Source organism: Barbus barbus (assembly GCF_936440315.1).
Source record: "Barbus barbus genome assembly, chromosome: 35".
NCBI classification, from domain to species: Eukaryota; Metazoa; Chordata; class Actinopteri; order Cypriniformes; family Cyprinidae; genus Barbus; species Barbus barbus.
The window spans coordinates 3,354,159-3,367,971 of record NC_136763.1 but is presented as its reverse complement, the minus strand read 5'-3'; the positions used below and the strand labels follow the sequence as shown (position 1 = coordinate 3,367,971).

General features: G+C 38.0%; 1 protein-coding gene across 2 annotated transcripts in view; it reads left to right on the top strand.

Annotated features, from left to right (window-relative positions):
• Nucleotides 1–13,813, top strand: part of LOC306855134 (voltage-gated potassium channel subunit beta-2-like) — a gene marked incomplete at its 5' end in the record, with an annotated part of 108,353 nt that overhangs the window by 58,922 nt on the left and 35,618 nt on the right. Inside the window, one exon of one of the 2 annotated variants that reach the window (XM_079393584.1) lies at nucleotides 8,337–8,545. The exons of the other annotated variant lie outside the window; for it this stretch is intronic. Within the exon in view, the coding sequence (XP_079249710.1) occupies nucleotides 8,337–8,545 (209 nt within the window). Of the gene's footprint in view, nucleotides 1–8,336; nucleotides 8,546–13,813 lie in introns of those variants that run through there. 2 annotated transcript variants of the gene reach the window in all.

Sequence of the window (13,813 nt, the reverse complement as noted above, 5' to 3'; positions counted from 1 at the left end):
CATTTCAGACACAAATATACGCAGAGATGAATGGAATTGAGTGTTTACTGGTATTTTTGAAAATGTCCTGTTCACCCATGATCTCTTTACCACAATTTACTGGTAATTTTCCAGTAAAGTCTGTATGTGTGAAAGGGGCTAGTATGTTCAGGAATCAGGTATTTTCCGGTTGAAGCAGAGACATGGAAGTGAATCTGAAGTGACAGTTGTCATGTTACTGTGTCCGGGTCTGACCTGAACTGCAGTCTGTCCCTGCTGATGATGTGAGTTTGTTGAGATAGATGGGGTGTGTAATAGAAAAGCTTTTGCTTAAGGAAAGCTGCTTTGATCTTAAGATCAGTGACTAACTGACTAACTCACATCTAAGAAGTGAAAGGACAGCTATCTTTGTCAGAAAGGTTTTTGTTATTGCTGTATCATCGTTGCATTTAGGGAGACCAGCACAAAAGGATTATGAAGAAACAGTCCAGTTTAAATACAATTAAGTTGATGTACATCTTTGTCAATCAGTGTTTGAATGGAACAAACTCCACTTACAGGAATTAGATTTGGATGTGGTTGATATGAGAAAGGGTCTATGTGAGACCCTTTTCTAGTTTAGACCACAGCTCAACTGTCGTCCAACCATATAATCCTAATCCAAATCCAGTCATTTTTTTTGAAAGTGAAAGTGACGTGTTGCCATACTTGGAATTTGTGCTCTGCATTTAACCCATCCAAGTGCACACAGACAGCAGTGAACACTGTGGCAGGTTGAACTTCCTCAGGCCGATCAGTGTGGTGTCATCTTCAAACTTCAGGAGTTTGACAGAGGGGTCTTTAGATGTGCAGTCATTCGTGTAGAGGGAGAAGAGCAGTGGGGAGAGTACGCAGCCCTGAGGAGCTCCGGTGCTGGTGGTGCAGGTGCTGGATGTGTATTTTCCCAGCCTCACTAACTGCTGTCTATCTGTCAGGAAGCTGTTGATCCACTGACAGACGGAGGTGGGGACTGAGAGCTGTGTCAGTTTATTCTGAAGGGTTTCCGTGATGATGGTGTTAAAAGCGGAGCTGAAGTCTACGAACAGGATCCTCACATAAGTCCCTGGTCTGTCCAGATGCTGCAGGATGAAGTGCAGTCCCATGTTGACTGCATCATCCACAGACCTGTTTGCTCTGTAGGCAAACTGCAGGGGGTCCAGTAAGGGTCCAGTGATGTCCTTCAGATAAGCCAAAACCAGTCTTTCAAATGATTTCATGGCCACAGACGTTAGAGCCACAGGTCTGTAGTCATTAAGTCCAGTAATTTTGGGTTTCTTTGGGACGGGGATGATGGTGGAGCATTTGAAGCATGAGGGGACTTCACACAGCTCCAGTGATCTATTGAAGATCTGTGTGAAGATGGGGTCAAGCTGGTCAGCACAGGTTTCATCTTTCAGTGTGTGTGTGTGTGTGTGTGTGTGTGTGTGTGTGTGTGTGTGTGTGTGTGTGTGTGTGTGTGTATATATATATATATATATATATATATATATATATATATATATATATATATATATATATATATATATATATATATATATATATATATATATATATATGATTATAAATATAAAATGACATAATTACCTTTCCATTAGCAAAAATTATATGGAAATTATACATTTAATTTTAATGTGAAAATACACTTTTACTGGAAAATACTTTATTTTTAACTAAGTCTAACTGAGAACTCTATTACAAGTAATTTTTGTATAGACAGCTTTATCTATTAGCAGCTCAATAGCACTACCTTGGTGACATATTAACATCAGCAGAGTTCACATCAACAACGTTCAATACATAACAGAAATCATATGTTTCGTTTTACAGGAAATATAATCTGCATCTGCAACATGGTTCTGTCAATTGGCCTGAAATTCTGAAACACTCACTGGTCTCTACTTATTGTTGAGCTCTGGTCTTTCTCTGCACAGATAAGCTGCTTTAATGTGTTCTCTCCATCACAGGGGTGTGCAGCACAGCTGTGTGTGTAGCAGCTGTTAGTTAAGCGCGATTAGCATGATTTGCATAATAGCGTTTTCAGTTCACAAGAGTCAGCGTGTGTGTTCGTTGGTGTGTTTTGATACGTGGTATTGCTTGCCAACAACTGGCAAGCCTGCATCTCCAGGTCTCTCCGGAGAATCAAGTGTGTGCGGGATATTGGAATACTCCATCAGGGAATATGTCAGTGTCGCACCAAAGCATCCAATTACAGGCAGGTTCAACAAAATGACACACAGATCCTTGATTTTGGATCCTTCATTTTTTTTTTTTTTGTTAATGGGCTTTGTAATTGTTCCTACATTTTCTTAGTTTTGTTCAGCTGTTTCTTTTTGGCCCTAATCAGAAATCAATTTGTTTTCTGCCATTTTAGAGGTTCACTGGACACGGTTTAGCCAACCATGAGGATGAAAATCATTATCGGTGGCTGTATTAATGTCTTCCACAGAAGCAGTAGTTTGATTGTAACCTCTCTCATCTTCACAGTATTGATTGCACGTTTGATGTCTTGGTGTTTTATTGCGTGTCAACAGATACTGATTGGTCCAGGAATGGATCATATGGATTGGCAGTAAGACTGGATGGTACATTTACATTTAGGTATTTTCCAGACATTAAAGGATGTTTTTGCTCATTATAAAGGATTTTTGTCCATATAGTGTGTACTGTATACACTTTTACTGCAATAATATTTGTGGCATAATACAAAAAAAAAAAAAAAAAAAAAATTCTCAATCAGTATTAACGTCTTGTTTTCCAGTTAACATCCTGATAACGAAAATGATTATATATATTAAGTGTTGTTTTCAGAGAAAAATTAGAAAATGAGCTTAAAATGAGAAAACAAATCTTTTCTATTTTTCTTGTTAAATTTTCTTTTATTTCTCTGAAAACAAGTTTTTTTTTTTTTTTTTTTTGTTCCCATTCTCAATAAATGTGTCTCTTCAGAATCAGAATGAGCTTTATTGGTCAAGTATGTTTACACATACAAGGAATTTGTTGTAGTGACAGAAGCTCCACAGTGCAACAGAAAGACATTATAATAAGGATGTTAAGATATTCTGGAAAACATGCTAACCTTGCAGCAAGACCAAACTGTTGTGTTTCTGAGCTATGGCCTTTTCACACACCTAGATTAAGAATAACCAGAGAATCTGGCCCAGAAAGTCTTCCTTGGACACTGTGTGTATGAAAACTTCAGTTGCCATAGAGATTGCTTATCCGCCTTCTCAAATTCACAAGGACTGTGACCAGTTGGTGTGGGAAGAAGACTTACAGGTTTCTAAATCGGTGAAATGGCACTATACATCAGTTCTATCTTGTATTGATCAAGCTCTCGGCATTGCTTCATCGCCGACTTCTGTTCTGCACGTCACACACTTTCACTGATCTCCCTCTATCACGTTTTACCAAATCATGAACCAATATCAGCCAGCCTGATGAATCGATGTGCTTACTGAGGCATGATGGTTATGAATCGTTTGTTACTTGGCAACTAGAATCCACACACAGGTCAAAATACAAGGACTTAAAGCAAGCCGCTTCCCAGATGGCTCTGCTCATCTGCGGAGGGTTCTGTGACAGTGGTGTGGGTTTCACCATGATGCTGTACGTGCAGATACACAATGTAAGTGAACCAGGCCCCTCGACTTGTTGGGCCTGATATGCTACATGTTGTATTGTGTCATGGCTCCTAGCGCTCTGAAGCATGGCGGATCCCGGCATCGACTTTCATATGTGTGTATCCCAGATATAAGGCACTTTTGAAGTCAGGCTCAGTAAATAAATGGTTTATTGCAGTGGTTCTCAACTTTTTATGAGTACTGGATCCCTCTAATATCGCAAACCATCCTCGTGGACCCCCCACCTACAGTGTTTTTGTGTTATCCATTGTTCTTAGTTTCTGGTGTGTCAGATCCACTGGTAGATGGTCCATCAAGCAGGTCTTGATAACTTTTTTTTTTTTTGGCGATATATTACCCCAGAAATAGTTTTATCATATAGTGCCATTGTGATTCGGGTGTCCCAAGTCGAATCCCAGCTCACAGACCTTTCCGGATCCCGTCCCCCCTCTATCTCTCCCACCTCGCTTCCTGTCTGAAATATTGTCCTATCCTAATAAAGGCAAAAATTCCAAAAATAAATCTTTAAAAAAAAAAGTAAATATGCATAGGCCTACTTAAAATTGTCTACTAAACTCATCACAGTCATGTCCATATCATATCATATTATAATTCGGTATAGTAATATTCACGACAGGCTAACCTGACCATAGAGGCTGCTTTGTTTCTTCAAAAGAGCTGTTCACAAAAAAAAAAAAAAACACACACAGTACTGGTTTTGATAATTATATTAGTGTCAATAACAATAAAATACAGTGACAGTTTGATTAATAGTAATAAAAATGTTTTAACATTTTAACGTTTTTGTAATGATTCTACAGACTACTAAAGGAACTCATACAGCTTTGGTTGAGAAACGCTGGTTTATTGAGTTTAAAAATCACTTTGTGCATTTAGTTTCCACAAGTTTGGTGACCCCACTGTTTGATCTTAAGAGGAGCAGACACAGACAAAGCCTCTCGCTCCACTTGAGTTTTTCATTTTCCAGGGTTGCGTACGGGTGATGGAATTGACGGCTGAATTTGAACAAGTGTGGCACGTGAGTCTCCTACTGCCTGCTGCCCACGCCCCCCCAACCTTCACCGTTTAACTGGAGACCTAAAAAGCCATGGATACAGAAGAAGTCTCCCTCTAAGCAGTATAGATGTTTGATTTAAAAAAAAAAAAAATCCCTTTCAATTCAGTCAAGAGTCTGGAATGATTGTAACGGACAATTATGGACAGTTCTGTGGTCTGTGGAAGGAGATATACCTGTCTACCATCATTTGCGCATCTGTGTTCTTAATTATCTTGCAAAAGGACTAAGGTTAAGTGGCAGGGTCCATAATTAAAATTAAGCAAAAAGTTGTTCATTAGGATTTGGAACATTACATGGTTAAGTCGGATTGTAAAAAAGCTAGTCTAATCCTCACTTATGTCAGAGACATGGGAGAGTTAAAAGGATTGTTCCCTTTTAAAATGAAAATTGTGTTATTCCAAACTGTTCAACTAACTTTCTTCTGTGGAACATAAAATATGATATTTTGGATCAGAAATGGATCAGTTGTATTTGGGCTTTTTCCACCTTTTATTTATTTTTTTGGAAAATTCATTAAGCATCTTAGACAAAACTTATGATGATGTATTTTTAAAGACACAGTTCAACCATAAAATTATTATTATTTTTGTTTTTAATCTGTACAATAATGTGTATAATTTTTCTGACCCCCTTGACTTTCACAGTTTGAGCAAAAACATGCTTCACCTTTAGAATCTCATCTTTTTGTTTTACTGGGTGGAACAACATGAATGCGAGTAAATCATTTCAGATTTGTCATTTTTTGGAGAACAGTCCCTCCATATGGTGACACAATTATTGGCATTAAGCCACCAAAAAAGAAATATGAGGTGTTTTTGTGACATACTGTACAGTTTCACTTGAAAGTTGGAGACAGATTCATATAATGCTGAGAGATAAATAAATGGCCTAGTTGTCATGCATTTAATTGTAATTAAAAACAATCCAAAGTACAGTTTAATGTTCAGTAAGAACTATATGTGGCTGGGGATTTTTCTCAGTTCACTCACTGTTGGCAGAAAGTTAGCAGATCTTCAACAGATACGTTTCATTATTTTATTTCTGTAAAAGTGTGCACCATCAGCATGCTCTTTGTCTAGTCCTGTGCCCACTCCCAATTACCACAAAATTTCCTTGTTCTGCCAATATTGTTTTCCAGCTTCCCCATGTCGTTCCTGCCTGCATTGATTTCCATAACACAGCTAATTGGTTGCTGCTGTGTGCTTCCTGTCTTTACCACATCACATACTCTGCTGATACTGACATAATTGGTCAACTGAGCCACGTTTACGAAAGTTTCATGATGCATGAAATATTCAGTAAATATTAAAGGGTTAAGAGAGCTGTCGTGAATTGAAGGTAATAGTTGGGCTAACACATTCCCCCGTGTGCATCTCACAGCTGACAGGAAGGCAGGCATGTGAGCTCTAACGATTTAGCGGTTGCATTGTAATGTGCTTCAGCCTCCTCTGGCTTTGATGCACATTCAGACAGATCAAGTTGCGTAATGAATATTTTACACATGCCTGCACTGCATGCATGTATGAAAGATCCTGCCGTGCACTGGGTGAAATAGTTTTTGCTTGCCCCAGCACTCTGCTCTTTTATTCTTTTGATAATATTCAACAGCTTGAAGTCAGAGTGAAGACCTAATAATGCACTAGGCGCGACGGTGGCATCAGCTACAAGCTGTACAAATAAACCTCTTGCTCTCAATCTTCTGTCTTATTCTCGATCTATAGTTTCTATTTAGAGAATTCTACTGACATAGCAAGAAGTGTACATATGCAATATAGTGCAACAGTGAGCACTCGCTGTAACAGAGTTAGTTCTGGTATTTTCGCTATTCATTTTCTCCATAGGCATTCAAATAGATTTTTAAATAAGCCAGATGATTCGCAATTAAATTACTTCAAACTCAGCAAAAGATAAATATAATACTGTGTATTTAACAAATAATCGTATAGAATTGATCAAAAATGCCAGTGCAGGAGAAAAGAACTGACTAGAATAAATTATTATTGGAAGTTTTTTGCAAAATATATGCACTCAGAGTGCCTTAAATACATAATTTGCAATGCTTTATGGGAATGGCTGCTCACTTCTGAGCTCTTTTGCTCAGATTTTGGTTTCATTGACTTTTCTGATTGGCAGACCTCTCTTTGGGATTGTGGGTATTGTAATTGTTTTTTGGGTTTTTTTTAACCGAAAGTTCTGCAATTGACTTTTACAGAAGAATGTGTTATTACATAACAACGCATCTCATAGCAGTGCATTCTTGAAAGACTTTTTTTGAAGAAGAAGAAATGAATACTTCTATTCAGCAAGAATGCATTAAAATGGTCAAAAGTGACAAAAGCTTTTATATTGTTCTTCTGAACTTTATATTCAGCAAAGAAAACAAATGTATCAGGGTTTCCACAAATATACATATAATCTAAAATGTATTTCTTGAGCAGCAAATCAGCACATTAGACTGATTTCTGAAGGCTGGAGTTATGATGCTGAAAATTCAGCTGTGCATCACCGGAATAAATTAAATTTAAAACGCATGCAAATACAAAACAGCCATTTTAAATTGTACAAAGATTTCACAATATTACTGTTTTTGCTCAAATAAACACGCCCTTGGTGATTTCTTCTAAAAACAAAATATAAAACAATAAAAACGCTAAATTCTTATAAAAACAAATAAAAATCTTACCGACCCCAACCTTTTAAATAGTATTGTACGCTATTTCTAAACCTGTGGAGAAAATGAATATGATTTTCACTTCAAAAGTAAAACATCCATTTCATTTGCAACTTAGCCATGTGCAATAAAAGCGGTGCAAATAAGTGGAGCAAATATTAGCACAAACGTTAAAGAAATATCAGCGCAGAGCAAACCCTCGCACACTCCCTCTCTCTCTTTCTCCGTCACATTCCGTGTTTCTGTACTCTCTCTTTCAGCCGCTTGCTCCTCCCACCCTCTCGTACTCGTTCACTCATGCTCTGCCTCTTTGTGTCTTGCGCTCTGAATGCACTTGTAAGTTTAATCTCCGCTAAGGAGGAGGAGGAGGAGCGCCAGTGCATTTGAGGTATCTCAGTAGCTGTCAGATACAGTGCTCACAGGAGGAGACATGAGAAGACGTCTTATCCATTGCGTCAGTTTGTTACTTTATGTTTGAAGTCTGCTTCGAGTGTTGGCACTCTCAAGTGATCCGAAGCAGTGAGCTGAGATTACAAAGAAACCAGTTAGTGTGGTTGCATATGCAGCGTCTTTGATCGGAGGATTTGAATGCAAAGAAAAAACCGCTGAACCTGAGAAAGGAAATAAATTAGGACTTATGTGAGATAGGAGCTGTGCTGGTGGTCTTGAGCATGTGATAATCGAGCTGTAAACTTCATGTGCCGGTCGGGGAAGCACTGAAATGAGTCGCGGGCATCTTTTATAAGCTTTTTGCCTGTCTAGTTGAGTGAGTCAAGCTTCAGTTTGATCAGCCCTCCTGATATTCTCAGACAGTCCAGCAAGACCGAGGAACTTTTAAAATTGCTCTCCAGAGGATCTGGATCTGGCTGACTTGGCTTTTTTTCTTGGAGACACTTTGCACTCTTTCGCTGAATTTGCTCTGTGATAACCGTGCATCCTCTGAGACAGGATGCAGGTGTCGTTTGTTTGCACGGACCACCGGTCCATGAGCCGTAGCACGGATGACAGGCTCAGTCGACAAAACGCTAACAGTCCAAGCACTGGTACCCGAAGCAAGTTTAAAGCCGTGGCCATGGTGGCCAGGAGCCTCGGGCAGCTTTCCGTCCAGAGCGTCCCTTCTTCAAGTGACCAAAGCATGAGAACTGGCATGAAGTATAGGTAGGAAAACTAAAGAATGAAGAGTTTATTTTGTGACTGTAAAGCTTGTAGGATAATATCCGATAATATGAAATGTTTTACTTGTGGTAAATGTGTATGTTATTAGATTGTACACAATTTAGTGGGAAAAATAGTAGCATTCACATAATTTTGACTATTTTTAAAGACAGTGCTGAATGATCCTATCTAGCTCAATAGCATAATAATCAGCATATGTTGGTGCATATATACATTTCTGCTTTTTCAACAAAGTGCTTTGATTGGATATAATGATGCAAATTGCAGCTTTAGCTGTTGAAGAATAATGAATACTCTTTCTCAATCATTGTAACCCAATTAAGGCACTGGCAAACTAGCTTCATATTCCTCCATTGCTGCTTTCAGCTTTTCCATGACAATCCCAGAGCTTTGTGTCAATGTACTGCTGTGATGCACAACTGCTGACATATGTCTCAGAATCGTTAGGTGTTCATAATAGTATTATATAATTTCATTATGTAATTTGATGCCTTTTTTTACATTTCCATTAGGAGTTCATTTTTCTGTTTCATTTTCTATATTTCAAGTGTAACGTTTTCTGCATTCGTTAACAACAAACCTGGAAGTATTTCTTAATTTACATAATGACTGCTGGAAACACTGCCAGATTGCTTTCAGCTGTCATGTTCATTTGCAGAAAAATCCTAATAACAGCTCTTAATGGAGGCGTGTGATCTTTCCTTCCTATTTGAAATCAGGATTGCAAAATGATTGTTGTCAGAGGCTCCAATTTATGTCAAGCTTAATATTCGCTTCTGTAAAGCGAGAGAGTTAGCTACACCTTGATAATTAAATTTATTCATTTATGCACTCATTATAAGTTACTTCGTGTCACTTTTGAAACATGTCTTGAAACTTAATTTTCTTATTTAAAAAAAATCCTCATAATGTTGGAACACAAAAAAACAAAAGAGGAAAAGAAAAAAAAGGAAGTTTTTTCCCCATCGCTTTCTGTACAATTATTTATTTATTTATTTTTTACTTTTTTTAATTTATTTTTTTTAATTTATTATTATCAGAGAGAAAAAAAAACATACAAATAGGGGTGGGCAATAAAATTTTTTTTAAATATCATGATTCACGATTTTAATCATGATTCTTTGTCATGTTGGTTTTATTATTTTGCAAGTTGCCTGAGCATTACAGCCAAACTAATTTCCCTATTATAAAGACAAAGCCTTTCAAGGTAACAGAATATAAAAAAGTGTTTAGTTCAAAGTGGGTGACGATAAAAAATTTTGCGGTTATAAAAATTGCGGTTTTGGGTGAACTATGCCTTTAAAATGAGAACTTCTTTTGTGGACCTTCTTTCCATTGTTCCAAATTCTCTGAGGCAAGCAGTATTTGATACCAGCACCTTCTGTTGTCTCGAGATTGAGGTCGTAGTGTGATCTATCCAGCCCCCCCCCCCCCCCCCCCCCCATCCTTCCGGCTCTCAGAAGCCCCCCATATTGACTGCAGGGTCAGTATCTGATCTTCTGCCAGAGGATGTGGGTCTGTGTGGATAAACTAGAGCATCGCTTTGAGCTGATCTTCTCTAATGATGCTCAGAGCGACTGAATCGAGCCCCACCAAATGCTACTGTGAATGTGTGCTTTTAAACATACGGAGAGTTCATGTATATGTGATGAAAGACTGCAGATAGTGTCTTAGAGTTTCTTTGAGGGTTTGTATAGGTGTGTTTGAGAACTGTGCTCAAATACTCAGAGTAAGAAACAGTCCGGGGAGCACTGCTCTCTTGTCAGGGTGAGTTTCAATGATGTGCCATATTAACTCCCTAGAGCTGTTGGTAGGAGAAGTGGGCCATTGCACTCAAGGTTCAAGAATCTGAAACTTCAGCCCAGGAAGTTACATCACAGACCACTTTTAGATGCAATATAATGAACGTGCTATGAACAGAAAACAAGCTTCTGGCTACTACACTAAAATAAAGGTTCTTTATTGGCATCAGTTGTTCCACAAAGAGCCTTCAACATTCATGGAATCTTTCCATTGCACAAAATTTACTTTTTAGTGTTCTATTTTGGTTAAATATTACAAAGACAAACATATGGAATAATGTGCACTGGTGAATAATGCTTATGATTGGTGCATAAATATTTGTTGTCCTCAATGTTGCTACTTTTTCATGATTTTTGATGAATCGAAAAGAACGCTACGTATTTGGCATAGAAATCCTTTGTAACATAGTCACTTTTGATCAATTCAATGCGTCCTTGATTGATTAAAGTGTATACTGTTAAATTATAAATTAACATAAGAAACCTGGCTGCCACAATGAGAGAGATAACAGTGCAGTAAGTGTTATTCCTAAAAGTAAAGGTTCTTTATTGGCATTCATTGGTTCCAAGAAGAACCTTTACCATCAATGGAATATTTCCTTTGCATAAAAGTGTTTTGTATTTTTTTTATATAGTGGTTTATTTAAAACAAATTGTTCACACTAATAACAATTATTCTTTTAAGAGTTGTTTACTACTTTAGGGAACCAAAAAAATGGTTCTTCTACAGCATTGCTACAAAACCTCCCTTTTTGAACCTTTATTTTTAAAGGTAAAAACTGCAGGTGAAGGGTGTTCCTGCCACATTTTCCCATTCCAGGAAAAATAAATGCGTGTTTCAGTGTGATTAGCTTTTACTCTATACTCCCTAAGGGACAAAAGTCCTTCCAGTCCTGTTTACCGGGATTCACTCTGGCAGACCGGCACCTTTGTCTCACCTAGTGTAATTTTCTTTAGTCAGTTCCAATCACAATCTCATTCTGGCCAGATGAATTGAAGCAGACAGGGCCATTGTAAAGGGAGAGGACTGGAGGGGGGCTTTCAATTAACCAGCATCTTTCCCAGTCCAGATCGTGCAGTATTACCCTGGTCGCTCTCCACAGACAAAGACATTGTACCAGTGGGTGTAGTTTTGGGAACGATGCCATATCGTAGATTGAAGTCGCTTGACATCTCTGGCTTATCTTGTTCATGCTCTCTGTGGAGATGCTTCAGTTTAGTGTGGACAGATTAAATGGCTCCGGTCAAGATTCAATTAATGATTTGAGTAAAACAGGCTTATGATTTTGAGGAGGAGATCCTATTAAGCTAGGTGACGCAAAATGGCCTGCAAACCTCTTTATTTATATATGTCCTTTATTCAGGAAAACAAATCTATTTAGACAAAATCAACATGAAATGCGTTTACAACCCAATTTCATATATATAACGCAGCATTGGTGCAAAAACAAACATATTTTATCATTGGAATTAACGCGTACAGATGATTCATGCTTTTGAGGCTCTGTGACCATTAGCATTATTAAAATTGATTGTAGCTGACTGGCTGCAGATTGATTTCTGTGATTTTACATTTTTAGCACAACATAATGGCTATCTGTTTCCAAGAGCGTAGATTTTAATATAAAAGGTTTCCCTGGTAACAATCTGCGGTGTTTTATCAAACTACTTGTGTATCTGACATACACCAAATGCACATAAATAGCATCTGCGAAACATAATTGGAAGTTCTGAACTCAAAGTGTTGCGAGATGTAAGATGGCGTTAAAGAGTAGGCGTGTTGAGAGATTTTATTGCACTTCTGGATCTCACTATAACTGATACTACCTTCAGTTCAGACTCACTCCCACATGAAATAATGCCTGATGAATGTTTGTGAGAAACGAACAGCAGCCTTTGCTTCTACAAAGCCACACAATAGCACTATAAACGCTCTGTCTCACATGTGTATGTCTATTTAAGGCTTGTGGAGAGAGTATGAGTAACCCTTCACTCTGAAAAGGTTTTTTTCCAGCTTCTGAACTGAGGATGGATGGATGCATGTTCTGCTCTCTGTGCGGTGCTGATAGCTTTTAATTAAGGCTTGCATGTTTGCGCTTTAAGAACGTGTAGATTCTCACTGGCGGCAGAATGTCTGTTTTCCTCACGCTCTAGGAATAGATTTATTAATTCCGGCTGGGCTCTACCATAAATAAACACTTTTATTCGTCTCCATGATAATTTGTGATGTGGACTGCATCTGTTTGCCTAGAAATGGTTTGAAACCTTTAGCTGTTTACTTTTTGTCAAGCAGTACTCCCATTCAGAGAGACAAATCTGAATCATTTGGAAATATCCATTCATTCAGTTTAGGGGTGACCCCGAATAGTCGACGATTCGATGCTTCGATAGCAGGAGCCTGATTCGACTCCCAATCTCACAGTTGAATATCTGCGGGGTGTTATGATCATGCCATTTTGGCTATATGGGGGTGCTCAATGTCTGATTTCACATAGAACTACCGGTTTTCTCACAATACGTTAATATACAGCCTATTAAGATAATGTTGTAAATAAGAATCTGAAAAGAAAGAAGCTTTTAATACATATTTTCAACGTGTCCTTATTTTCATTTTAGCTGACATCACCAAGGGTGCTTAAGTTTCAGCCAGAGGATTTCAGCAGTGTTGACGGATACTAATCAATACTTCATAATACAGAAGTAGTATGGGTTGCAAAGAGTTTCATATTGGCTTTAGATTACCTGGGCATTTTGCAGGTGGTGAGGAACTGAGATTAACGTTAGAAATCAGTATTGGTGGGAATCTTCAGGCACTTCACGATCCGATCCGATTCTGGGAGTCACGATCCGATTCCAAAACGATTCTTGATCTACATTTTTTTCCCCAATTAATTTTTCTGCTGTGCAAATACATCTTTACAAGTTTACATCTTAGCCACAATTGGAGTTTCTATGCTTTTTGTTTATAGTTGGAATCTCTGTGTCAGTAGTGCCATCTTAAAAGTAGGGGTGTGAATCTTGGTTTCACGAGTCAATTCAATTGAGTCGATTATCATTATCAACTCAATATCACGATGTGTCACATTCTCAGTTTTCAATATTACTGCACGACTACATTTTCATATACATTTTAAATAAATTTATTTTGTGCAAAATTTACTTTATTTTTTTTATTATATAAGCAGGCTACTTTTTAAAACAGTTTCTTATTTAAACACACACTGCTCCGGGTGTGTGTTCACGGTGTGTGTGTGTGTTCACTGCTGTGTGTGTGCACGTTGGATGGGTTAAATGCAGAGCACGAATTCCAAGTATGGGTCACCATAATTGGCCGTATGTCACTTCACTTTAGAAAATAAGTGTTCTTTAAGTATCCAAAAGTTTACAGACAATAGGTATGGGTTTTTCCTTTTTTTCCTCAGCATTATTGCCGTTTGATTATTACTGA